The following is a 26732-nucleotide window of genomic DNA, read 5'->3' on the forward strand; positions in this document are numbered from 1 at the left end:
ATCACAGTGACAATCTGAGTGTGCAAGAATTCTTTGACCGTGTGCTCCATAGAGACAAAGGTTCATCATTTACAGTCTTATCCATCCTGGGTTAGTTGGTCGGGGTACATTTTCTGTCATGATGCAGACAGATACTCCACTGATAAGGCCAACAGGTTGGACTAGTACATCTACAGATATATATGGAGTCTTACAAAACTATGGCACCGGCTGCTTCTTTGACTCACAACACTTTGAAATTAAGTCACAAAGACTTAGGCCTTTGTTTCTTTGTTTGCATTTCCCATATCCATACACTTTATTTTGGCCAAATGTACAGTCGTCCTCAAATTTATTCATACCCTTCCATTAAAGACAAAATTCACAATAGTCACTCAAATATCTATCCATCCATTATCTATACACTGCTTAATTCTCACTAAGGTTGCGTGGGGGCTGGAGTCTATCCCAGCTGACTTAGGGTGAAGGCAGAGGACACCCTGGACAGGTCACCAGTCTATCACAGGGCTACACTTAGAGACAGACAACCAAGCACACTCACATTGCTTGTGAATTGTGGTTGAAAATATTAATTAAAAAAAAACTCACGGACAAATTAAGAGCACTTTCCTGATGAGCAGTGGGCCAAAATTAAAATACCTGTCAACAGGTGCACAAGTCTGATTGAGAGTTACAGAAAACACTTGATTGCAGTGATTGGCTCAAAGGGTTGTTCAACAAAATATTAGTCTACAGGTCCCATCATGCTTGTTTGTTGTTTTTGTTTTTTTACTCTTTCTGTTGAACCACAATTTAAAAGAAATGTCATGATTTTCATTCCATTCTTATTTAGTATTACTTTTGTCAATTTTAACTTATTTCAGTGACAGCTGTTTTTGTCCTTTAATGGGAGGGTATGAACACATTTGAGGACAACTGTATTTACTTTTTATGGAGTTACCCATCTTTGCAGTAGTACAGCAGTTTTCTCACATTACCAGCTTCGTTCCTCATCACAGAGCGGCCGCACGCTCAGGCAGCACAGGCCGCCTGCTGATGGTAGGATCACTGGTTTAATCACCTGACAGCGACCTTAAAGACACAGCTCCCAATAAGACTTCATTGTGTTTATATGTAAGAGTGAGTAAGTGGTAGTGTAAAGTGCTTCTTCTGTTCTCTGGTTGGTAATATTCCTCATTTTCTATAATGCTTCCTGTAATGTAATTGTATATTTTAGCACGTATTCATGCAACAATGTAAAATTCCTACAGGTAAGTATACCATTAAANAATGTAAAATTCCTACAGGTAAGTATACCATTAAACTTATATTAAAAAAAAAATACAATTTTGAATATTTTGTTCAAAGTAAGCAGTTCATGTGAATGTCTGGATGCCAACAACTGCTTCTAATTTTAGCAAAAGTAATTTCTTAACTACAGTCTATATAATTAATACCAAAATAGATTGTTCTGTCCAAGAGAATTTCAAGATCTTATGAAATAATCCTCAACAAACAAGGTCTGAGTGTTAAAAAAAAATAAATCTGAATATGTTGTCACACAAAATAACCCATTTCATTTTGTTTATGACAAAATATATCCATTAAGGAGTACTTTAAACCCAATAAAATTATAATTTGAGCAGTCAAGTTCCACTTTTCTTTTATTGCATAGTTTCATCCACCTTCCACTTAGTTTTCTTGTCACATATCCCTTTCCAAACACCGTAAACTGATGAGAATAAACTTGCATAGGGCAGTAAAGGGTAATAAACCCCAGGAGGAAAATGAATCTCATTGTGAGATGCATTTAATTCCTGTGGTTCATTATGAGATAAAAACTGCAGTCCTCATACACATGTGCTTGTAGTGCATTCATCAGTACAGCTAAAACTCTATCTGGACTCCCTGAAGCAGCTGGAGTGGATTCAAAGTTCCCCCCTCCCCCCCAAAGCATTGTTAGAACAGACACAAAGCAGTGCATTGGGGCAGAAGGAAGCAACGAGTGTAAAATACATCGAGTAGTACAGAAGCAAGTAAGAGGAATCATTTCATCATAACAAGAATATAAAATCTGGTGCTCTACAAAGCAACTGCTTAAAATATATTGCCTGAGAGCTCCCTCTAAAAATGTACCTCAGTCACTTTGGTATAAGATTCAAAAGATCATTCAAGCAAGCCTGATGTTTAGTGATTTTAAGGCTAAAAGGCACCGTGTGAATGTACTAAATTCAAGCTGGAATCAGATCTAACGTGCAAAATAGTGTCTGTGTGCTCAGTCTGATCCCATAAATTGGCATGTGTATGTGTCTTCCAGGGATGTCAGACAATAAGATCTCCAAGTCAATTAAAAGACATAACTATTTTCAAAGAATATTTTTAAAAATGGTGCTTTAAAGACGAAACTTTTCAATGGCTCCATCAGTAACAGCATAATTTTTAAGTAACTTAACAGGATGCTGATTAGCCAGGAGTTAACGATCCAATAGCTGCCTGTTTTTAGGGTAAAAAAACAAACAAACAAAAAAAACCCCACTCAATTTAAGAAAATATTCTGGTAAAATATAGGCCACAAAAAAATAAAAACAGAACAACAGCCTTTGTCCATGTTTCTATGATCTGACCAGTTTGAAGCCTTGCCCGGTGTCCAGTACGGCTGGTGGAAACCAGTTGAGTTTGACTCTCTTGAGACATCGCAGACAGACGCTGCAGATCCACAGCAGGTTCAGGCTGCCGCACCACAGCGCCAACTGGACCACCGGGTAGGTCATCCGTGGGAAGTACATGCTCCAGTGACTGGTGACATCACTTCCTGTAGGCAGATGCAGCGTGTAGTCGCCCCAGTGTTTGGAGATGCCATAGCTGGCAGACACCGGCCTGCCCCTCTCTGACCACTGAATGTCGCTGTTTGAGTTGCAGTTATACTCCACCCACTGACAGGTGAAGTCTCCGAGCTGTGGAGGGTCCTGCAGCTCGACGTCCGTCACTCTGGAGAGCGTTGCTCCCTGCACTGCCACAATCAGGCCCTCCACCTTCCTAACCTCCTTCACCCAAGGCAACGAGTTGTCACAGTCCAGAACCAGGATGAGGCGTGAACAGAAGCCGCCGTTCTTCTCCCTCCACCAGTCCAAGATCTGGTCCAGACGAAGAGTGTCTCCTCCTGATTAACACAGAATCCAAGTGATTACAGATCAAACGAAACAAATGACCCTCCAGGATTCTCAGTTTGCAGAATATACTACTGACAGAGAGAAACAATCATTTTACGATTAACTGTGCAGCCCTAACATCTAATTATATCACTATTAAAATGTTTACCTGCTAGCGCCCACTCTCCTGTCCGGTGTGTGTGACCGCTGTAGAAGATGATGTAGGTGTCGTGGCGAGGCCCGTCTGCTGTGCGGAGCTCCAAGAAGGATTTCATCTTGGCCTGCAGAGCCTCCAGAGTCACCCCGCTGGTGGAGTAGTCGCATCCAAAAGTCTCGATGAGGTGGTGGGCGAAGAAACGTTGCACATTGTTCAACATACCTGTAGAGCGCCTGTTCAGTTCATGCACCTGGTCCGGAGGCAGCAGCATGGGCTGGCCATCAGGACTACAGGATGAACACAAAGAAAACAGAGGACAATGAAGAAAGCCATGTGTATGAAGACTGTAATTGTATCAATTCATACTCCGTCAAAGGAAACTATGACTGATATTGTAGGGCCTCAAAGTACAAACTGACTAGACGGTGTTTATAACTTCTACCAATACTTAATAAACCCACACAAGTGCAATGGTTCCACTTTTGCACTACCTGCAGTAGTTGGTGGGGATGACCACCGCATAGCCCACACAGGTTCCTCCCAGGCTGCTCCCGAGCTCGTGGAAGAGTCCGTGGAAAAGAGACTCCAGGGGAAGAATGAGCAGGAACATGCTCACAAAGATACTGCTGTAGGCCTACAGAGCAAATTCACAAGAGTCAGAGAAATACTAAGACATGAAAAGGAATCTGGTGGAAAGAATCATGAGTGTGAGTGGGTATGATTAGTCAATTCAAGCTTTTGATTTTTCTCTCTGTGTGGAGTTTGCATGTTCTCCCCGTGCAGCGTGGGTTCTCTCCGGGTTCTCTGGCTTCCTCCCACACAGTCCAAAAACATGTTGAGGTTAATTGATGATTCTAAATTGTCTGTAGATGTGAATGTGAGTGTGCTTGGTTGTCTGTCTCTAAGTGTAGCCCTGTGATGGACTGGCGAGCTGTCCAGGGTGTCACCTGCCTTCACCCTAAGTCAGCTGGGATAGACTCCAGCCCCCCCATCACCCTAGTGAGGATTAAGCGGTGTATCGATGATGGACGGATGGATGCTGCACATGGCATGATAGAAATACAACTTATTGTGCTTTGACCTGACACACCTGTCACATATTCAGGTGTACAGATTCTTGTTTATTTTTTTGATATTTTTGTAGTTGTAATAAGACTGTGCCACTACAGCAAAGTAAAACACATACATGTAAACTGTAATATAAGTATATCTGCCTACCTGCCAACAAAAAGCAGCAACAGCCACAGTCGACACCAGCGTGAAGAGCACCAGGCGTTCAGAGATGAGGCAGAAATGTCTCATTCCCTTTGAGGCCATGACCTTGTCCAGGTTGTTGACCTCTGACCCCTGGGACAAACACAACCTCTGGCAGTCGCTGAGTTTGGTGTGAAAGCCCCACACAGTGATAACAAACACCATGTGACAAATGGCCCAGAAGAGCACGCACACCACAAAGCCTGGGATCGTAACGTACCACTGGCCCAGCTCTGAGAGCTTCCGAGCACCCAGGACGATGAAGATCACCTCCACCACCAGCAGAGGCAGGAGGGACAGTCGGCGCCAGAAGCCCCTCCACAGCAGGAAAGGCTGCCAGCGCTCGGTCACAGACAGCCCGCTGAAGTAGACGTCCAGCAGAGGGTCGCAGATGAGCTGGCTGAAGAAGCAGGCGAGAGCGAAAGGGTTGGTGGTGATGCTCAGGGATCTGAAGAACAGCAGGGCGGTGATGACGGCGAAGCAGAGCAGGTTGGGGAGAGCCAGGAGAGCCTTCATCCGGAGGGCAACCATGACCGTGCCCAGCGCCACCACCAGCACCATCACGCTCAGGGACTCCTGGATGAGCAGCACCGTGCTGGCGGTGGCGAACCCAGCCAGCTCCAGCCGCTCCGCCGAGGTGAGGAAGGCGGGCCGGTACCGGGTACATCCGAACAGCCGCTCCAGCAGCGCCCACAGCGTCCTCAGGACCACGCTGGCCAGCAGCAGGTAGTTGGCCGCCTCCTCCTTCACGTCCGTCTCCAGTCTGTGTTTGTTGATGAAGCAGAGCAGACCCAGCAGGAAGCCGAACCACAGGTGGAGGAGGCTGAGGCTCAGCCGCTCCATGCTGAAGTAGTAGTACAGTATACTGGCTATTCCGAGGACGAACAGGGCCAGGACGAAAATGACCAGCAGAGTGGACTCCGAAGTCTTCTCCCAGCGGGCATACAGACCCAGACACAGGGCGACCAGCAGGTTCAGACCGGACAGGTAGCCCAGCCACCGGACAGACGACCACATGCTCACCTCCCCGTTGACCTCATCCAGCCGGGTCATGGCTGCGTGAAGGCAGTGGCTGACACAGTAGCGTAAAAAGCGACACATTCTGATATGAAAGACTAACTGTCCAAACCAGAAACAGGCACTTTAACGAGACAGACCCGGTCTGTGGTCCGTTATGACATCTGAAGCCCCGCGCTGAGTTCAGCAGCGAGCTAACTTGTTGAAAGTAGCTAGCTTAGCAACCGTTAGCTGTCAGCGCCGCGTCTTTGCGCCGGTTAGCACTCGTAGACTTTTACATCCTGAAGGTCGTTGTTTGTATTCTTTCATCTGCTGTCCGGTGCGGGTTTGGAAAGCTGCAGATGTAGTGCTCTGGAGGCGGCTCTCAGGAATGTGACAGACATATCAGTTCAAAAAGTTTGTCACGTCAAAACTTTCGAGTCAGATGACAGCCGCCATGATTCTGCGTCTCCTACGGCAAGCGCTCAGAGTCAAAGTTAAAGCACCGCGTTAAAGGCATGGACGTACAGTCGTCTCAAATGTATTCATACCCTTCCATGGAAGAAAATACAAAATTCACAAAAGTCACTCAAATTACTAGAAACTGAAAAAAGTAATAATAAATAAAAATTTGCTAAATCATAATTTAGTGAAAAAAGAGATTGCTTTTGAATTGTGGGTGAAAAGAATCATTAAAAAAAAAAAAAAAACGGGTCCCTTCATGCTTGTTTTTTTTGTTTACGTTTTGTTTTTAAATATTTCTGTTGAACCAAAATTCAAAAGCAATGTCACAATTTTCATAAATGTTTTATTTATTATTACTTTTGTCAATTTCAGCTTATTTCAGTGACAGCTGTTTTTTTCCTTCTTTAATAGGAGGATATGAATACATTTGAGGATGACTGTGCACTAATAGGCTCACTCCTTGTTTGTGATTTAAAGTTTTCAGATGTTTCCTCACAAGTTTTTAAGCTTTAAGATATACATTTAGAATGACTAAAGGTAGAACTCCAAGTGAAGCCTTCCTTCTTATTATTATTTTTTAAATCTTTTCCTCACATGTCAACATAATTTCTATTGGTCAACAACTTTTACATTTTAATGTTTGGGTTACAACTCCATGGGATTAGTGCTCTTTGCTTGTTTCAGATTTAGGGAGTCTCAGGCAAAGTTATTTTGTCCAACTGCAACGCTAATTCTGGCCACTAAGTGTACGCAAAAGGGTATCCGGATGATATCTAGAGGATGAAAAACGCTGAGCTCAGAGTCTATCCAACACTTTCCTGAGAGAAAAAGAAAGTTTAGAAATGTAGAATTTGTACTTTTCCCATATTTGTTTTAGATTTTACCTTTACTTACTTTTGTTTTCCAGTAAGGCAGAAATATTAGAGTATCAGTAAAAGACTAGAAGTACCCTATAAAATACAGATCATGTTTGATCATGCTACTACTATATTACTCCTGAGTCAAACCCCTTCATAACAGCATAAGTTGTGCACAATATTTTCCAGTATTCAAAAGTAAAAACACACAACACACGTAAAAAAATGCACACAAACATCTTACATTTACATTCATTTATAAAAGAGAAATACAACCATACTATAAGCACACATTGTTCTGCATTGTTGAAAATGTTGATAATGAAGATGAACCATCTCATGCAAATGGGCCAAAAAGAAACACTGGAAGACAAATCACAAAACACGCTTCTTCAAAGTCTGAATATGTGTGATGCTGTGAAATGTTTGTTGTTGTTGTTGTTTTTTTTTCTCTCTGTAAAAACAAAATATCAGCAAAGAGATGTGCATTAACTGGAAAATGATATGGAAATGGTAACAACACACTGCATTACACCAACACTGGAAATGTTTCTTGTTCCATTAATATGACAAAGAAGAACTGGACAGTTTAACATTTGGCCCAAGAAGATTGATATCCGTTTATTAAAAAGGTGAGGAATTTAATTATCTCTTGGGGCAAGAAAGCCTGTTTGCAACATAAATATGAACAAAGAAGGCACCTTATACTTATTGGTATTACCTTATGGGCCCATCACACTGGATGTAAAACTGGGGGGAAAAAAATTACATTTTGTGACACCATTTGGGATCAATGATAAAGTGCCACTGGAAAAAAAAAAAGCATAAACATATACTCACTCCTTCATTCACACTGACAAACCCAACTACATCCACACACTTAGCCTGTTCAGAGACCGGCAGAACACACACTAACATTTCACCTGGTAGTGTCTTCAGCTAAAAACCTCCCCTTCCAGCATACAGTATCTTCAAATCGGGCTTCGCTTGCTGCTAAAAATCTACAGCGTTTCACCTGTTTCAGAGGTTCCCTATGACAAAACAGTAAATTAGTGCAAATTTCTTCTGTCAAGGAGAATTTTCTGACTGTGAGGAGCTTAGATCTGGATCTATTTGGAGGCAAAGTATTTATTGTATTTTCACATCAAAGTTATAAAATTGTGTCAAGGGATACTGGTGCTGTAAAGTCCATTTAATGTGTCACTGACTCGCAGTGGTGTACTAGTTCTCTGCTCGAGAACAAAAAGAATGTATCGGAAATCTATCAGGAGATCATTCAGAATTAATATCTGCGTGGACAACGAGAGGATGACAAAAGTGTAATACCTATTTTGCACTCGTACCTTGTTACACAATGAGTAAACACATTTTCACATTAGTAAACCTAGTAATACTCCTACTGTATGGTTCTGAAAATGTTTAAAATGCTACAAATACCACTTTCTTGTAAAAGATACACAATTCATTCAGATGATGCCAAGTTAAAATGGCATTGCCACACTTTACACTGGACAACACCAATGTTTTGACTGAGAATATATATTTCAAAACAATGAACTTCTTTTTTTGTCTTGGAAAACTAAATGCACATCAAGATTTTATTTTTTTTTTCCAGAAAGTCTAGCTGCATGACTGTGACAGAAGCAAGCGTACCAGTCCACTCATTCCATCTCAGTCTCTCCAGTGCAATCAAACTCCTGTCAGACTGCTCGGGTTGCTGTATTTGGCTTTTGTACTAAGCAGCCTGCGACACTAGCTTATTCAAACAGAGACTGAGTATAGAACGTAGACAAGCTGACTTTTGTTATTGAGAGCTGATTGAAAGATGGGGTGGAAATCAAGGAGCAGGGAGTTCAGATATCTTAAGGGCATTCAATTTCCAACTCTTAAAAAACCTAGCTATTTATCAAAATATATCCATCTTAGTGTGTGCGTGTGTGTATGTGTGTATACGTGGTGCATGTATATATGTGTGTGTGTGTGTGCTCGTGTGTGTGTGTGTGTGTGCTCTTAGAGGAGCGTAGATATGAGAAAATAATCTGTAAACTTCTCTCTTTCACACTGTGCAAACTGCATTGTTTTGAGTAGAGGGAGGAGAAGTGGGAGAAGAATGCAGCAGGTTAAATTTGGCAGCGCAGCAGTTGAAGGGGAGGTGACAGTTAGGTAGAGAACAGGGGAGGGGGAGGTTGCTGGTTTAGCCTAGCTCTGAAGCAGAATGGGATCCTCTAGCTCATGAAAGCCAGGCACAGAGCTGCTCTGGCTCTCCCCAGAATCTGAATCATAGGGTGTGTCCGGTAGCTCCGTGAAGCCCCAAGCCAGCTGGTCATCCTCAAACTCGGAGCGCACTTGCACCGGCACGTCGGCACAGTCTTCCTCCTCATTGGAGTTAAAGTCCTGAGGGATGTAGAGCATCTCGGGGTAATTGCGTGACACCAGGTCGCTGGTGGTGGCCAGAGACACCTTACGGAAGGCGATGAGATGCATGTGGGAATATTTGATATATTTGTAGCGCTTGAAGCCCAGCGACTCCACTGCGACACGCCAGCTACGCATCATGAGGGCGTGGCGGTTTTGGTGGGAGGAGTCGGGCGTGATGATGAGCAGCAGGCCGTGCAGCTCCAGCAGCTCGTGGGCCTTCTTGCAGCAGATCCAGCGCTGGTATGGAGAGGGGAAGTAGGAGAGGAGCAGGGAGAAGACCACCACGTGGAAAAGCTGAGCGGGCAGAGCATCGATGGGGTTGTGGAGGTGGCGGAGGAAGGCTTCTACAGCGTCATCTGCTAGCTGCAGAGGCTGCTGGAGCTGAAGGTTAAGGAAGTCACACTTGTAGACACTCTGAAAAGGAAATTCAGATGTCACAGTTCAAATGGGACCTTCTTTAACAACGAACATCGTCATGCTGCTTATTTAGTTTCATTATTTGCAGCTGCAGAATGCAAAGTGCTATTTCTTTTTTTTTTCTTGTTTTCTACAGAAGTTTTTCCTCACACACTGTCTAACCACAACACTGACACCCTTCATGACCCACTTCTCATGTTGTTTTTGCTTTGTAATGCAAGCTCTCAGCACCCGGGCAGGAAAACCTCATGCACTTCACTTGTATCAACAAGGATTTAAGAACACATTGTCAACAAAACAAATTGAATAAGCACTCCTACCTCAACTGCAGGCACTATGTCAATACCAACTGTAAGGAATTCATCAAACTTCAAGAAAGGGTTGAAGCAGCTTCCCACGTCAAGAAGGCGCATTTTCCCCAGCTGAGAGATCGAACTGCAACACGAAGGTGGGAGAAGTGTCAATGTCTGTAGTTTAACACCAAACCAAAAAGTCATACGTGAGGATGAATGTCGGCAGTGTATCATGCACAATTACTACTAAATGCAGGCAGCTGATATGCATGTCATACTAAGCCTTAAAAAACATGCAGCAAATATCACTTTTATCCGCTAACAGAAAAATACAAACACAGAGGTAATGTTGCTTTTCTACATTGACTGCTCATGAAGTTTGATATTGACGTCCCTATGTTTCAGTGGCCTGCTTCACCACCTCTGAGGTGAGATTTCTGTTTGTATTCATCTAAAAATTTTGTTGGTGGTATTTTAAACACATAAAGGTATTTAAGATAACTTTTCTCCTTCTGTTCACATTGCAATTACTAAATATTTCCATGCTAACTCGGTGAAACAGGGATGCTCTTCAGTCGGGGTACACAATGATACTGGCATCATCATCAGTACCAGTTAAGGCTAAACAACTATTTGATTTTAAATCTATTTGAAACAAGTAGCAAATTCCAAAGTCTTCAATTCTGGATATACATTATGCAGTGTGTCTGATCAAGGGTTTAACATGTCATGTCAGGGGTTCAACAAATTCATGCTATCCTTGTATTACAGTCAATCTTGACTTAAAAAAATTAGCAAAGCGAATTGCAAACATAATATCTGTCAGAATCACAATTATACATTTTCCCAAACTGTCAGCGCCATTATTGGCTAATAAACGCTTTAAGGTGAAATGTTGCATTAGCCCAGTTGAAAGTTAAGTTTAAAAAATGTTACATGAAAACAAATAAGGCATGTTTTACATGTAAGGTGACATAGTTATCTTATTTCTTCAGTGAAAGTGCACATTAGAAAAACACTGTATTTTATTTCTACACCTGCCAGCGAGCTATCACAATAAGAGATGGCATAATAACATGTTATTTCTCTACAGGAGGGACCTGATGTGCTCTGCAATTAGGCAGAAAAAATAGGTGCAAATAATAGTATCGGCATCAGTCAAAATGAACAGGAAAAATTGGCATATCAGCAAAAACCTATTATTACGGATCTCTACTCTTCAGGTCAAACTATATAATTAGAATCCTTAGCAGTAACAATTTAATAATCTAATTTAAGTGAGTTCATTTGCACATTGTGTGTAATTTACTGTCGACTGTGGGAGACACTATTAGGAACTCTGCAGGCAATGTGAAAGTCCTTCTGCAAATGGTTATTCAGTTCGATTTCAAATTATGTATCAAATATATCTAAGTGTGAAGTAATTCTGTAGGAGTGTCAATAAATGTTTATTCTGTAAACAATCTTGTCTGGCTGAAAAGTCTAATCCAGCACTAGTCAGTATTTAGCTGCTCTAAAGTTCACAGTTTTCACTGTGTCCATATAAAAGTAAATTTTAAGTGGGTTTGGTAGAAGGATGCTGTGTTTAAATATCTAGAAATGCATGCACAGTAAACTACAGATGCACTACTTTAAGGAAAATGATAAAACATCTCCCAAAACAAAAATCTAAGCAGTAAATATTTAAGACATTTGCTTTCTTTTTGTGAGGTTTATTTGGTAGTGAAATTACAAGGTTACAGTTTTTCAGTGTGTCAGAATATTGTGTGTTACTATAAAATGTAAAGTAAAAATAAACAAAATATTCCATAAAGGTGGTTTATGGTGCATACTTTGTACAGTCAGTATGTAGCATGAAATTGGGACATAGATTTTATGATGTACTGTGCATCTATGACAGAAAACGTTGTTACTTCAGCTTACCTGGGGATGGTGCTGTACGGTTGGGCACTTACAGATGCTGCAGTCAGACCCATGGCAAGTGTGGCACTTTTCTCATCCTTTTCTAACATTCTTTTCATTCCACCGTCCAGAAAATATTCTTGACAGACACTGTGGAAGTGAAATTTAAAATACTGCTTGAGCCTTAATAGGAAAGTGTCAGAGAAACGCAACCTAAAAGGTGCAGATTACAGATCTCACCATAATGGGCTCTAAAATTAAAGCTGAAAGACATTTAAACAGATTTAGAATCACCTGCGACACCATTCGATGCGGCCCTCTCCTTCGCAGTTTTTGGTCCAGTGGTTGTCAGCAAGATTCTTCATGGCAAGGGCGTACTCACTCAGCGTCTGCTCATCCTCACAGTGTTCACGCCAGATCTTGTCAAAATCACCCACTAAAAAAAAAAAAAAATAAAAAAATCAGGACAGAACTCAAAAACTAATCATCCCTCACAACTTAAAGGAATCAATTCAGACTTTTAGTGGAAGCTTAAGCAATTCATATTCTGCTGATGTCACATTTTTTTCTTCTTTTAGTCTGACACGTCTATTCAAAGCAAGAAGCAAACATTCACAACCTACTTGCCAGCTACGGTCGTCCACCTCACCACTGAAACATGACTGTGCTTCTTAGAAAAAGCTGCTCCAAAAGCTCAGACAACTGCTGCTGGTGCTTCAGCATAGCCTACATGTTTACTGGTCTCTGCCAGCACAGAAGCAGAACAGAGAAAAAAAAAATCTACTTCAAAAAGTAATTTCACAATAATAAGAATATCCACAAAAATTCCCGTTCGCACAACTTCACAGCTGCTAAGAACTTGATAGCTTGTGGCATAAGCAAACAACCTGATACGGGGAGAAATCCCATGACCAGAAGGAAAAACTCTATATCTGATTTGCAGAAATGAAAGGGCAACAAGAGGAGTGGTGGTGGTAAACAGCAGCGCTCTGAAAGCATGACCACTGTGATTCAATGCCAAGCCTACCAGATCATGCTTTACTTATTAACCAATCAGGAGGTTTGCTCACAGGACAACTTCTTTGTGCTATTCTAGTCTCCAAAACAACCAACTACTCTCTCCTATGCTGAATATTTCCAGACTTATATGCGCCTTATTCAAAACATAACCTGATCTAAGCTTATTTTAAAACAGTCTACATGGTTATGTAATGTCTTATGGTGGGAAAGTAGGACAGAGCATACACAAATAACAGCAAAACCTGACCTCTTTATGCGTTGCTTACTGCACAACTCATACCAGAGACGGTGGCCATATTTTTGCTACAGTACAAGATTAAGTGTTTTAAAACTTTTTAAGTGCTCAGTGTTTTTTTCTTTCTGCTATCTAATTTCAGATTTGGAATCAGTGAAATGCTCAAATGTGTGGTTTTGATTCAGAGGCAGTCAGCTGAAACCGACCAGCCAGGCATTCAAGCAGGGGACAACCTAATTTATGATATTTGTGGCTTCTATGCTTGAAAATCCAAGTAAATCCTTCAGCCTCCCTGCTGTGCTCTTGTTTTGCAACAGTTACAAGATGACTATAACCTCGTTTTATTTTCTCAAGACACCGATTTTTCACCAGTCATTTTGAATTTGTCTGTTTGTGTTGCCCTCCTACACAGTCTCCAGAAAGACTACGCATTTCCTCAGAAAGAGCAAATGAGCGCGAGTGCAACAGCAACAGCAGCACAAAGCCGTGCACTGGTCGGCATGGTAGCAAGGTTTTAAACCCAGGGCACTTGAAACTGCAGTCTTCAACTGCAAAACTCGCGTGGAGCAAACCCTGCTGACAGCGCCGCAAAGTGAAATGTCTTTAAGCACTCTAACACGTAAACATCATACATCAGCGCTGAGGGTTTTTCCAAACTTCCCATTTCATATCAGCAAGGCAGAGGTTTTCGTTCTCAGGACAGACAGCTGCCAGTGAAATGAATCCTGATGCAATCTTTGCTGTTGTTTCAGTCCCTCCAACACAAAAAACACGTAAGCTGCATTCAGTTTAAGTGTCTGCATCATGAAGCATCGAATACAGTTTTGCTAACTTCAAAACCTGAAAACTGTTGGTGGCTTGTTCTGTTGAATGCAGACAAAGGGGATCTACACCCCATATCAACCTAAACATTTTGTTAACAAAAAAAAAAATCACAGTTGCCGTATTGTACAGTTGCCTTATCAACCCTTCCTTGTAAGTTGTCATGTTTTTCTTGTACTTCCCCAAATTGCAAAACCAAAAGAAGATTCAGCCGATGTTATGCAAAGTGCTGGTGTGGACCCTAATTTTAGACCAATAAATGGGGATCATTTCCCTAAAAGTAGAAGATTTAAAACGTCCACTTGCCTCTCAATGGATGGTGGCTAAAATGGCTCTCGTGTGCGAACTCTTTGCTAACTTGATGCCAAACTTCACGACATACTATGAATTAGAGAAAAAAAGAGAGCAGGAAGCAGCAGCAGATTGGGTTTCATTCACCTATCGTGCACATTCTTGTACTATATATTTTATGGCAAAAAGTCAGAATGAATCCCTTTTGTTTTAATTTCACATAAAGGTTCATTCTCTACCTTAGTTTTCACAATAGCAGATCTTCCTCAATCATCATATCCTTCCCTGCAGTTTGACACATAATCAGCTCCTGTGTTTAGATTTATTCACAAAAGTTCTGGCCTCATATCTTCAATCAAACTCTGCGCTTGTTGTCTGCAAAAATCTGCATCAGTGGATTTGTGGTGTACTTTTTTCACAGTAGCAGGTGTGAGAAATCTTACGTCTCCTTCTGCATGACACCAACACTCAGTAATAAAAATTAATCTGGTTGTAGAAGTTGCAACAAATGTTTGCTCAGTCCACAGAGTTATCTTTTATTGACAACAGAGAGGCAATAGAAAGTCATTCATTGTCAAGATAGGCTCTCTCATCAGTAACCTATTAATGTCTGGGCTGAGAAGAGAGATGATACATATTTACAGAGGAGACTCCTGTAAACTGTCACCAACACAGTTTCCTTGTGTGTGATGTTATGGAGCTTTAAAGGCCTTCCATGCTGAATGCAACCCTCACTGCTGTCGGCTGCCACCACAACAGCTAACCAGCTTAACAACCCGTTAGCTCGGAGGGGTAACGTAAGCGAGCACAATTAGCCGTCTGTACTTGGTTATTTGTTGACGGAAAATGTAGGATTTATCGTAAATAAGGTACTGGTGAGCTAACGTCCAGTGTTAGCTGCTCGGCTGCAGGGCCACAGAGAGACACAGGGGCCCAGTGAGGCTGCTTACCCTCCCTGTATTTCCTGCGCAGTTTTCTGTGGACGTTTTTGACGACCCCTGACAGCTTCTCCTGCTCCTTCTTGAACGGCGCCTCGTCCGGAATCGGCACGTAGAACAGCTCCGGGTGGTTTTCCGTCTCCCCTGTCTCGACATTGTCCCTAGGGTCCATAGCACCGCACCGCCGATGCTGCCTCTGCCAGTTGTTCCCCTTTTCCAAGCTGCAACCCGACCGGCGAACCGGTGCACCGGCCAACAACACGCAAGCCGATTGGCCGCCGTTGACAGACAAGCCTCAGAACTGACAGCGCTTCGTCCAATCACAGGCCAGAAAAGGCTGCCCGAGAGAGCGTGCGTGCCGCGACGCGTTTAGGTACATCTGTAAATCCCACCATTTCTACAGTCATCTTGAATAACATCACAGAAAATATAGGTCAGTAATATATTTCGATCTCTATATCCTCTGTTGAAACAGCTGATTGTAATTAAAATTGCAATCTTTTGTTTTTCAAGTAATTCTGTAATAATGAATGCATAGTTTTAACCACAACTTAAAATAATCATTCATTTCCTTAAACAACCATTTCACAGGCCTATGATAAATAGTGCTAATGTAACCCTCTCAATATGCATGATTCAACACAGTCACACCACAAACCACAAAAGTTATCATTTATTTCTTCCACTTGCAAAATAGTCCAGTTTAAAAGTATGTTCATACAAGCCTTCAGCACAACCTGCAGTGATTTGGCAGCGATTCAACAACACAGCGAAGAAGTTTGGCTAACTGCCTCAGCAAGTGAGGTAATCTGATTAGGCTTAGAAATGGGATGCAGTCTGCCCAAAAGATTTCAGAGAGTGTGACTGGACGTGATGTTTTGTCCTGTTCAGGAGAAATAGTGTGAGGCGAGGCATCTGGAAGGCTTAGATAAATAGCATTGTGATTAATGTGACTTTCAAGCAGATTATTCAGTGGCATTAGATATTGTGAACCCTTTGAAATGAGAATGCAAACTTCTTCAAAACAGGCTGAGAATTTAAAAGCCTGTAGATTTAATATCAGTCAGAGATTTATTTTTTTATTTTTCCCTGGAAAATGCTCTGGGAGAGCTTGATGGAGAGCATTTCAATGTGGTTTGGTAACCTGACTGCGGTTAATAAAAACAATCTATCGTTGTCAAGACAGCTGGGAGAAATGTGGCCTGCCAAGAAAAACACTGCTGCTTACAGGAAAGCTCTGCTATTATTAACTACATATCTAATAATTTCAGAATCTGAGGTAATGCATTCTGGAAAGCACTGAAGAACACAGAGGAAAGATATAGAAGAAATTCTTTTCACGAAATAGGCAATACAATGATCAAATAGCTACAAAACATCCCCATACTGAAGAAAAAAAACATCTTCCATAATTGGTGGTTTATAATTTGTAATCCCTGTATTTTTTTTTCCTGGTCACACAAAGATTAAATCCTGACTCTGGTGGAAAAATAAAGGTTTTTAGTCTTATCTTACAGCACACATGGGTAGGAGAATCCATTATTATCCATTATAATAATTTTAAATGTGGTTAAAATGTTATTTTTTATTTCTGTGTCTCAGACTTGGCTTTGACTAGTTGTGCGTATAGTGCCACCCAATGTTTTGTGGATCCCACATTTACAAAGACTGTGCTCTAATGTACTTTTCCTTGGTTGGCTGACAGTGTAAATATCTTAGATCATGTATGTCTGTTAAAAAGCCTTAGATGACAGAACTGATTATAAATGGGTTTAGTTACTGTGAGTGTAAAAATTTGAAAAATTGGAACTGTGAATGGGCTGCAAGGTGGAGCGGTGGTTAGCACTGTTGCCTCACAGCTAGAAGGTCACTGGTTCGCTTCCCAGTGAGGACATCCGCGATCTTTCTCCCCGTGCAGCGTGGGTTCTCTTCGGCTTCTCCGGCTTCCTCCCACTTGTCCAAAAACATGTTGAGCTTAATTGGTGATTCTAAATTGTCCGTAGGTGTGAATGTGAGTGTGCTTGGTTGTCTGTCTCTAAGTGCAGCCCTGTGATAGACTGGTGACCTGTCCAGGGTGTCCCCTGCCTTCACCCTTAGTCAGTCTGGATAGGCTCCAGCCCCTCGCGACCCTAGTGAGGATTAAGCGGTGTATAGATGATGGATGGATGGATGGAACCGTGAATGAATTCACAGTTTTTACACTGCTTTTGTCCTGATTTGAAGTTGTTTACAGTGGAACACACAGACATCTGTAGTTGTATTTAAAACCTTGGTATCCAAACTGAAGTTATAAACTCTTTTAGACCCCCAGACAGTATGTAACTATTTCCCTCTCCCAAAATAACACATAGCACATGATTGCTGCTGCGCTGTTCATTAAGCCTGCTGGATGCACTGTGATACTGTGTGGAGGAATATAAATACAATCTTAGCAGAAAACCCTGCTAGCTTTAGTAAATATTGTCTTGTATGATCATGTGCAAGCTTATGTAAATGCTCAGGTAGTAAACTGGAAAACAGATAAGATAATCCTACTAAATTATTCTTCATTTCATTGCAGTTTGCATGATTTTATTGTGTTAATTTGAATTTACACTTGCTTATGAAGTTATATTGTGCAATATATTGTGTGGTTTGGGCATACATCATTCATCTTACGTGTTGTCTGTGTAGATTCCCAGTCATCGAGGTCATGGTAATCCTAGGATCTTCTGTGAAAAAGCAGCTGGACTCGTCTTTTTACTTCTTGAAGACATTTCACCTCTCTACCAAGAGGCTTCTTCAGGTCTGAAGAGGAGTCTAGTTCCTTTTTAATTAGCTCTTGGAGAACTTTACATGTTAATATTTCATTGAATAAACATTTAATGTCTCGTATGCTTATACTTGTAAAAGTAGTACTACAATTTCTTAAAAAATACTTCCTTCCTTTAAACATTGATCCCCATTCTCACAACACATTTGATTTATCGCTGCTCTCGAGTAATAAAACACCTAGAAAGAGGTCAGACTGGCATCTGTTTGTGTGGCAATGAAGACAGCTGGCTGGCTGCAGTTGCAGAAGCTGTTTAACACGGCAGTCATTAGAATATGAGTCCAACAGGTGTAGGGTGCAGCCAGCACGCTCTGATGATAGCATAACAACATAAGCTCCACCTGCACAAGCTAATAAAGATTAATTACTATTGCTCTTATGAGGTCTGGCGTGAGGGCAACACTTATCACATCAGGTCACATAGCAGGTTGATATCATGTTTAAAAGTGAACAAATCCCATACACATATTTACAAAAGACGTGTTACAGAATGTCAGACATGATAGTCCTATTTAAAACACCCCGTTTTAAATAGGACTATCAGAGGACCAGGATGGGCTGTACCAACTAACATCAAGTAATAGAATTCTAGTTTAAAAAAAGATGTTTGTCAAAAACAAAAAGTTGAACTTCAACCATCTCTAAAGGCTAATATTGGATTGTGTACAATAAGAAGTGTAGGGGTAGTGAAAGGGCAATAATTTTCATTGCACAAACTGCCTGACTTGTGGAAAATGTTATTGTGTTTCTTTTCAAAATAGAGTGGTAATCCTCACAGTGGATTGCCCTGGAGCCTCCTGGCGACTTCATTACTGCAGCTGTGTTCAGCTCACACAGCTAAAAGCCAAAGTTGAAAACAGAGAGCAGGAAGTACGTGCTATAGCTACAAGTGACTCGATCTCACTCCGTGTTCATTGATTCTGAGACAAAAATACTCACCTGCTTTGGAAGCTGTTTAAGAGCAGACTAGGTTCACTGTTGTGGGCGGTCACTAAAGTATGTCACAAGTGAACACTTCTCTCAAGGGTTGATCTTTATTTGGACCAGCAACATCTTAAAAAGAGACCTGGCAATTTTGACTAGGGAGAGGAAAGAGCAAATGAGTGAAATGTGCTTTTTTTTTTGTGCTTCTGTGGTCCATCTCAGGAGCTGTTTGTTAAAAATGATTTTAAGGCTGTTTAGTAAAAGCAGCAAACACAAGTGGATACTTCTGTTAGTCAGCTTGATGCCAAACATATTTTAGAACTGATAACATGGTGATAACAAGATAGTTGATTTGATCAGAATGCAGCCCGAGATAAAATAAACATTTCGACACACCAGAAACACAAATAAGAATTCAAAACAGTCATAATCTGGTTTCTGTGTTCTTGCAGAGTTTCAGTGTATGACCACAGACCACTGACAACATTCGTCTTTTTTTTTTCTAGAGCACCAGTTACCTGACATTAACCTGCAGAGTGAGAATGGGAAAATACAGTGTGAGTTAACTCTAACTTTATTTGTATTTATTCATTTGTATGTGATTCAATGCCAGCATGGTCCAATTTACTACAGGAAAACACCATAATGTGCACAACATCAATCTGTTTCTCTCAAGAAAAGATAAAATCTGCTCTGTACCTACAAAAAGTATTCAACTCCCCTTTGACGTGTTCCCCTTTAATTGTTTTTCGACAGTGAATCTTGGCCTTTTATGACAAGAAAGTATGTGTCAGTTTATGTCTCCTTATGTGTCTCAAGTAACTGTAATATAACGACATCTCTATCTGGAAACTGAATCATGACTACACTGTGAAGACAAAAGAACATGTCAAGCACCTCCAAACAAAGGTGGTTGAAAAATATAAATTAAGAGATGGAAACAATAAGAAAACCTGGCAAACACCATAGGAATGTGGCGTATTTGTAAATCTGCCTCAAGCAGGTCATCTTTAAAAACTGAGTGACTATGCGAGGAAGAGATCAATGAGGGAGGCCACCAAGACACCAATGACTCCTCTGAAGAAGTTACAAGTTTCAGCAGCTGAGATGGGAGAGGCTGTGAATACAACAACTGTTGCCTGTTCTTCACCAAAGTTCATGGGAGCGTGGTAAAGAGAAAGCCCATCTGATTGAGATCTGTCCACACAGGCTTAATGCATCAACTGCAGCCAAATGTGCATCTACTTAACGACTGACTTGAAGAGTGTGAATACTTATACAATCACTTATTTGATGTTTTATATTTTTCATTCATTGGCATTACTTTGTCTGTTTTCACTTTAAACAAAATAGTCATTTTTGGGAATTGCTGTTTCCAGGGGTCTGAATACTTTAAATTGCCGCCGTATATGAAGTTAATTTATTTAATATATGCAACACATATCGTTGTCATAATCTGCTCCATTTGTTTTTTGCTCTGAGCTGGCTGCTGTTGTTAGTGCACAATTAGTACAGAAAGCAGTAGAATGAAAACAGACCCACTGAATTATTTTTCAGTTGTATAATTTATTATTTTTATTGTTATGAAAACTAAATGTGCCATACACAAATACTATGGTTGCAGACATACACACAGCACACTGGTAAGTGTTATTTACACCTCATAAAGCATTAGTGCTCTGCAGAGCTGATCAGTGTGAGCAATGTTCCACAACCTGTTGACTGAGGTGACAAGTTTTATATACAGGAAAGCATAAAGAAAAATTGGTTCATACTCTTGACAACAAAGAGTTACCATCCTCCCATAGGGAATATACAGAAGTATACTGATATGTGTCAAAATGAATGCCCATATTTATTTACTGTTGTATGATCTTGTTAAGTTTTCTATCATTACTAAAACGGAAAATATCAAATGTGATAACTGCATGTAGAAATAAAAACTAATCTACCTTCTACATCTTCTACCCCGACATCATCACTGTTGAAACAGGTTTTTCTATTTACTTCAGCCTATTCTGTTGTTGTTTTTAACTGGTTGTCGCTCTCCTTGACAGTAGAGCCAAACCACAGATATCAAGTAGAGGCCAAAACAGGCAAGAAAATCATAATGGTATGCCACAACTAAAAATAGCACTAACAAGGTGGTGTATAACAATGTTTTTGAGATATTGCTGCAGGAAAAAGTATCTTTCCACCACGAAACATTTCTGTTGATGCTTTCCTGTCCACCGGATGCTGACAGAGCTGCGAAGGCAGCTGTCTTCCCGTCGTCAGGATTCTCCTGAAGGCGGCTGAGGGGTTGTTCTTCATCCAGAGATTCACTGATGGACGGCATGGACAGCAGTTTGCTTCTGCTTATAGAAGGCCTTTTGCTCACAGTAAAACCTGCATCTTTGTTACGGTCTTTATGGGCCTGTGCTCCTGTGTGAACAGCCCTGAGACAGTGCATGTACAGCTCCACCTCGTCGTCTGAGTCTGACTCTGATGAAGCGTTGTCGTGACTCGTTTGGTCGATTTCAGGGTCATCTGTTAAAATGCACATGGCTGCTTCTGCAGTGAAGCATTCCTCCTCAGCTTTTGATCGGTCATGTGTGACACTCTTGTTGTTTTGAAAACCGTCCTCCTTGCAAAGACAGGTTTCAGTGGGGATGTGTGCATTTTGCCCTTCTCCTGTATTTTCTTTGTCGATTACTCTCTCACTGACACCCTCCTGTGCATTGTTCACCAGAGCAGATAAATCCTCGTCAGCCTCGTTATGTGTAACGTCAGACCTTTCCTCTGACCACAACACTTCATCTTCTCTGTCTTTTATGACCATGCTTGACTCTGCATCTTCAATCTCCGCCTCTCCTGCTTGATCAACTAGAATTTCCTCCTGGGAATCTGGGCCCTCTTCCTCCTCTCTGTTTTCCTCCTTTGTTTTCACCTCACCCTCCCACTCCACACCGGCTTCACCTTCAATGATCAAGTGTGTTGGAATTTTTTCCTTCCCCTCTATCTCTTTTTCCTCTTGCACATTTGCACTTTCGATATTGACCTCAGGCATCTCTGCAAAATGTTTCTCTTTCTTTGGTCCCTCTGTTCTTTCCACGTCAGCTAGTTTTTCCTCTCTAAATGTCTTTTCCATCTCTGTGACTCGAACATATTCTAAGTCAGTCACAGTCTCTCCAATGTCTTCTTCTTTAATCCACTCTTTGTCCTCTAACCCCACAGTATTGTCAGCATTGTTGTCTTTCACTCCAGCAACTATCATCTCCTCCAACAATTCCTCTTTTTTCTCCTCTGTAGTGTCTCTCTCGTTTACTTCAGCGCTCTCTGTTTTTGAATGAATTCCTTCATACTCCTCGTCATTTGTTAAAATGCTATTTTCCTCCTCTTCGACCATCATTTCCCAGTTTTTCGCCTCGGTAACGTCTGCCAGACAGAAGCCTTCATCTTGTTTTGACATAGCAGCTCTTGCTTCACAATGCTCTATGTTGTCCAAAGAGCCTTCATCTTTGAGCCCCACAAACATGTCACCATCTCTATGATGCTCACTTATCATTACTTTTGTCATGGATTCAGCTACCTCACCAGTTACCTTAATGTCACTGGGCTGTTTTGTTTCGTCTTTATGTGAGCTGTACTTCACTTTCTTAGCTTTCTCCATGTCAGTAGCTTCCTCCTGAGTTTCCAGAGATGTCTCCAGTGGTGTGAAGTCAGTTTCCTCCAGTTCACAACAAGGAAAAACAACATGATCCTCAGGTTCTTCTGTAACCAAATTGTCAGTGTGGTTTGAATTCAAATCATGTAACACTTCAAATAGTTTGTCCTCTTTTAGAGATGTGCCAGTTTTTAGTATAGTCACAGTTTTGCTTTTGGTGTGGTCTCTCTTTGACTCCACATACTCTTCTTCTCCTCTATTGCTGGTCTGTTGGTCTGTCTCTTCAACAACGTGTTCACTCTGAGACGGTTGAAGTGATATAAACGATGACTGCAGGCTGATCCTGGCTTCTTGTGTTTCACTTTGTGCAAGTGTTTCATCAAGATTAGTTTCAATTTGTGTGCATGTGGGTTCTGACGGTTGACACTGTAGCGTCTCTGCTGTGGTTTGGCTTTGGAGGTCAGGGGTTCGTTTGTCTTCCTGTTCTTCTCCCTGGAGATCTAAACCCTCAGTGTGTATTTGCGGATTCAACAAATCTTTATTTAACATGTTTACAGTCTCAGGATGTCCTAATGTGTCTCCTAAAACAGGTGCTGGATCTGGTGATGTATCTGTGCTTCTCTGGTCTGAATTTTCAATCCCAGCTGGATCCTGTGTAGTTTCTGCACAGTCCAGGACGTCATTTACTGTCAAACTTGTCTCTTGCTCTTCAGTAGGAGGACAAATTAGTGTGGCATTTACGCATTCATGGTTTGAGTCCTGATTGTTAGTCACATTTATTTGAACTTTGTAACCATTACTTGTAGCATCTGTTAAGTCGATACAGCTAATCTGTCTTATTTTAGTGTCAGCATTTAGGCTTGCAGTATTCAGAGAAGCCCGTGTAGGATTTCCCCAGTCACCTATGCTCTGACTTTCACTTCCCGCTCTGCCAAACACCTGGCGATACAGCGGAGCCACCACAGTTCCAAATGTGAAGCTGTTCGTCTGGTTAACAAGGCTTTCACTGTTCACTGCTGCCGTGTCGTTAGTAGATTCATAGCTCACGTTTTCATTCGGACTGCTTTCCTCAGCTTTCATGTCAAAGTCATTGATATTTTGCTGTTCTGCAGGACCAGGCTCATCAGTTGAAGGCAATGGGTCGACTGGGATATCTGTGACACTCTCACCTACTTTTAATGCTGCTGAGTCATCCAAAGGGATGCTCTCAGATTTCTCTGACTCAGTGTTAGACATGCTGTCATGTGCTGGTGACGTATCATGTAGAACGTTGAGGTGGGGTTCGTTGCACGTTTCCAGAGATTCAGAAACAAACTGAGAACCTTCAGAATTGCTGTTCCCATCAGAAAAGGACTTCACATCTGTGTGTTTTTCCTCTGGGGTTTCTTTTTGAGCTGCCTGTTTTATTTCTGGAGGTGACTCGTCTCTTTCAGTGTCACTCGCTCCTCCATCTCTTTGAGCAAAGAAGTCCTTGACTCGAGCCATCCGCGCAGCTTTCCTGCGACTTCTTCGACTGATGTTCTGTCTGTTCTCGATCTGAGAAGAGGGACAGATTAATTTCCACTTACACAATATTATACCTTTTTAAGAAAAGAGTGTGGAGTGGCATTTAGAGTTGCATGTCACGCAGCAACATGCTCGGATTAAATAATGTCTTCGACTGCATTTTTGTTTCATATGAGAGGATACATGATTGAAATACTACAGCAACGTTAGCATGCGGGACAAAATATGAGACACAGAGGAAGCACAAACAGCAAGCACTACATGACCTTTACATGTGCAGTACATTCTGTTACGCTAGTAGTGCTCAAACTCCAGTCATGTTTCAGTCCCTCAGAAAGCGCTCCAGAGATCGTGTTAAGTTTTCTGGTCCTCTTGTACCTCATAGACATTCCATGGTATCTTTAAGCTCCCTTTCAAAGCTAATAATACATCAAACCTGTCTAGTCGAGGTTAGGAATAAGCAGTATTTATAAACAATCCAACACTATTTGCAGTGTTGGATGATAAGAAATTAGGATAATTAGATTGTCAGTCACAAAACATATTATACTAACCTGTTATTTTTTGATACTAATGAGGTGCAAACTTTTTTTGTTCTTAACTGGTTTGTGGGATTTTTTCTACTCACCAGTAATTTCTGTCTATGTTCCTCTGATGTCCCTGATTGACCATCAAAGGTTTTGTCGGCTTTCATCGAGTCCACCTCTCTTCCATTGTTGGACACATCTGGAGAAAGGAGACATTTAACATGTGTATTGTAACTGCACTAATGCAGCCAATTTGGAATTACATTTAACAAAATGTCTAAAGTTCTCAATCAGTGAAATGAATATTCACCTGCTGAAATATTTTCCTGTGATGAAGCTTCCTTTGCTGAAATGTTTTCCACAGTGGAGAAGTTCTGACTGTGAATTAATAAAATTGTGATCAGTCAAACTCAATCTGAGTGTCTCACATACAGTCCTCACCTAAATACATTTGAGTGGCTTGGTTATCCTTTGCTCTCCTTTGCAGGACGAGTAAAGTTTGACGCCACTTGACAATATGAGGGCTATCAACGCAACACAATACCTACAAAGACATGTATGATTTTAGTCAGGCTACTATATTAGTTGTGTGAATAGATAATATTCTTTGAATGAAAGGGCAAAAACTGGCCAGTCCACTCTTCCACCAATAGGCATAACAGATAATGCTGTTGATTATGTACAATTCTCATAATTAAATACAGTGAATTGTGTCTTAACACATGATCGGTATTGATCTTTTCAAATCCCTCTGAGTGACCCACTTTATATCCTCACCTGACTGTCTTAAGGCAGCTTTTCTTTTTCACATTCTCCTTCTGTGGTTTCACTTTCTCCTTTTTCATTTTATGATGACAAAAGAGCACATAGTTCCTGTTGTCATTGTTGGCCCAGAATGTCCCCAGAGGAGTCTCATAACGCAGACAAAAGTCAACTCTGGCTCCCTGCTCTCCAAATGGAGGAACTAAGGTGAGCTTAAAGGAGAAACAGTCCATCAGGCCATCACTGGACCCAGGAATGTACTCGGCCAGGAGGTCAAAGTGGCTCGACCAGGTGTCCAAGGTAGTTCGGACGTATACCGCCTTATTGAAGGAAATATTGAGGACACGGACAATTCCTTTTAGTATTGTGGTCCCTGGAAGTAACTCGACTGTTTCCAACTCTACTTTCTGCTCCCGAACTTTGGCATACAGCTCCTGAGTTGATCGCGGAAGAGAAAAAGTAAAAGTTGAGAGGAAAAATTCCTCTGCATCTGTACCTTCACCCTCAGAGGACTCACATCCTGGCAATTTGGGTACATCCCATGTGCCAAACTCCTTCACTTGCACCAAACTGAGGCCTTTGGCGTCTGCAAAGGACACTCTCCTGGAGCCACACAGGGGAGGTTCAAACTCCGAGTCCTCATCAGTGGCAGAGCCCTTTCGCCGCGGTAGAGGAGAAGATTTAGGCCTGATGCCGATGACCACGTCGCCTTCATCATCGTCCACATCCAAGGAGCTGAGGCCCGGGACTCCTAAGAGGTTAAGAGCCCCAGAAGAACTCGGTTGTCCCACAAACTCCATGAAGCTCTTTGTGAGAGTCAGCGGGAAACGAAGTGCTGCGCTTCTGCTTCTGGCAACTGACATTCAACATGCTCTGACTTAACAGATGGAGTCGAGTTACAGATGACATTGTTGCAAGGGCCAACACTATAAATAGGCCAGAAGGGACTTAAACTATGTACAGTAGTCTAAGCTCAGGAGGAGAATATATCAACCGCTTGCCTCTTTGACGCAAAGTTCCCACGTTGTGTGATCAAAAGTATAGCTGAGTAACTATCTAATTTTTATACTGCAGAACTTCAGTTCCTAAATGTTTTCTGAGCATCTTTGTTGTGTAACTGCACTCCCAATTGCTCCCAAGAGAGTTGTAATGCTATTTGTACAAAAAGCACGAGATTTACAGAGCGGCTATTTGGGTTTTGCTCCACAGTGGGTCACATGAGATCTAAAACAGAACAAATGGCCTTTGCATACTATTTAGATCTCCAAAATAATTTCCTTTGACCAACCAGTGACTCTCTAATGATGCAACTACTGTGAAAGCCTAACACACGAGACTATTTTATCTGCTTATCACATACCA

The 26732-nt window shown here is 41.5% G+C and overlaps 3 protein-coding genes and 1 long non-coding RNA gene across 5 annotated transcripts; 1 reads left to right on the top strand and 3 right to left on the bottom strand.

Moving 5' to 3' along the window:
- Positions 1–861: 861 nt before the first annotated feature.
- Positions 862–1624, top strand: LOC103358856 (uncharacterized). The gene is made up of 2 exons (XR_520277.1): positions 862–1250; positions 1287–1624. It is a non-coding gene; the product is annotated as an uncharacterized LOC103358856 (long non-coding RNA).
- A 1-nt stretch (position 1625) lies between these two features.
- Positions 1626–6000, bottom strand: tmem168b (transmembrane protein 168b). The gene is made up of 4 exons (XM_008283997.1): positions 4504–6000; positions 3777–3919; positions 3298–3572; positions 1626–3139 (listed from the first exon to the last, which is right to left on the bottom strand). Exons 1-4 carry the CDS (start codon positions 5638–5640, stop codon positions 2592–2594), a joined length of 2103 nt encoding a protein of 700 aa, XP_008282219.1. The 5' UTR covers positions 5641–6000; the 3' UTR covers positions 1626–2591.
- Positions 6001–7097: 1097 nt separating this feature from the next.
- Positions 7098–15412, bottom strand: samtor (S-adenosylmethionine sensor upstream of mTORC1). 2 transcript variants are annotated; one of them, XM_008283998.1, is made up of 5 exons: positions 15206–15412; positions 12182–12323; positions 11909–12037; positions 10013–10127; positions 7098–9689 (listed from the first exon to the last, which is right to left on the bottom strand). In XM_008283998.1, exons 1-5 carry the CDS (start codon positions 15363–15365, stop codon positions 9057–9059), a joined length of 1179 nt encoding a protein of 392 aa, XP_008282220.1. In that variant the 5' UTR covers positions 15366–15412; the 3' UTR covers positions 7098–9056. The 2 variants fall into 2 exon arrangements, with proteins under 2 accessions (XP_008282220.1, XP_008282222.1); XM_008284000.1 differs by lacking the exon at positions 15206–15412 and adding an exon at positions 12511–13036.
- A 5063-nt stretch (positions 15413–20475) lies between these two features.
- Positions 20476–26170, bottom strand: ppp1r3ab (protein phosphatase 1, regulatory subunit 3Ab). Its single transcript, XM_008284001.1, has 4 exons — positions 25386–26170; positions 24919–24986; positions 24710–24807; positions 20476–24111 (listed from the first exon to the last, which is right to left on the bottom strand). The coding sequence occupies exons 1-4, from the start codon at positions 26168–26170 to the stop codon at positions 20938–20940; spliced, it is 4125 nt and encodes a 1374-aa protein (XP_008282223.1). The 3' UTR covers positions 20476–20937.
- Between the last annotated feature and the right edge of the window lie 562 nt (positions 26171–26732).

Source organism: Stegastes partitus, unplaced genomic scaffold (assembly GCF_000690725.1).
Source record: "Stegastes partitus isolate 25-593 unplaced genomic scaffold, Stegastes_partitus-1.0.2 Scaffold337, whole genome shotgun sequence".
NCBI lineage: Eukaryota > Metazoa > Chordata > Actinopteri > Pomacentridae > Stegastes > Stegastes partitus.

Bases quoted from the DNA above. Each gene is read 5' to 3' on its own strand.
- ppp1r3ab (XM_008284001.1), bottom strand. From the start codon at position 26,170: ATGGAGTTTGTGGGACAACCGAGTTCTTCTGGGGCTCTTAACCTCTTA. The intron at 24,808-24,918 runs GTGAATATTCAT...TCCTTTCTCCAG, and splicing joins ACAGGAAAATATTTCAGCAG to ATGTGTCCAACAATGGAAGA. The intron at 24,112-24,709 runs GTGAGTAGAAAA...CCCTCTTCTCAG, and splicing joins AACATAGACAGAAATTACTG to ATCGAGAACAGACAGAACAT.
- samtor (XM_008283998.1), bottom strand. From the start codon at position 15,365: ATGGACCCTAGGGACAATGTCGAGACAGGGGAGACGGAAAACCACCCG. The intron at 12,324-15,205 runs GTAAGCAGCCTC...TTTTTTTTTTAG, and splicing joins GCGCAGGAAATACAGGGAGG to TGGGTGATTTTGACAAGATC. The intron at 12,038-12,181 runs GTGATTCTAAAT...TCACTTCCACAG, and splicing joins CGCATCGAATGGTGTCGCAG to TGTCTGTCAAGAATATTTTC.
- tmem168b (XM_008283997.1), bottom strand. From the start codon at position 5,640: ATGTGTCGCTTTTTACGCTACTGTGTCAGCCACTGCCTTCACGCAGCC. The intron at 3,573-3,776 runs GTAGTGCAAAAG...TTCATCCTGTAG, and splicing joins ATCCCCACCAACTACTGCAG to TCCTGATGGCCAGCCCATGC. The intron at 3,140-3,297 runs GTAAACATTTTA...TGTGTTAATCAG, and splicing joins AGGAGAGTGGGCGCTAGCAG to GAGGAGACACTCTTCGTCTG.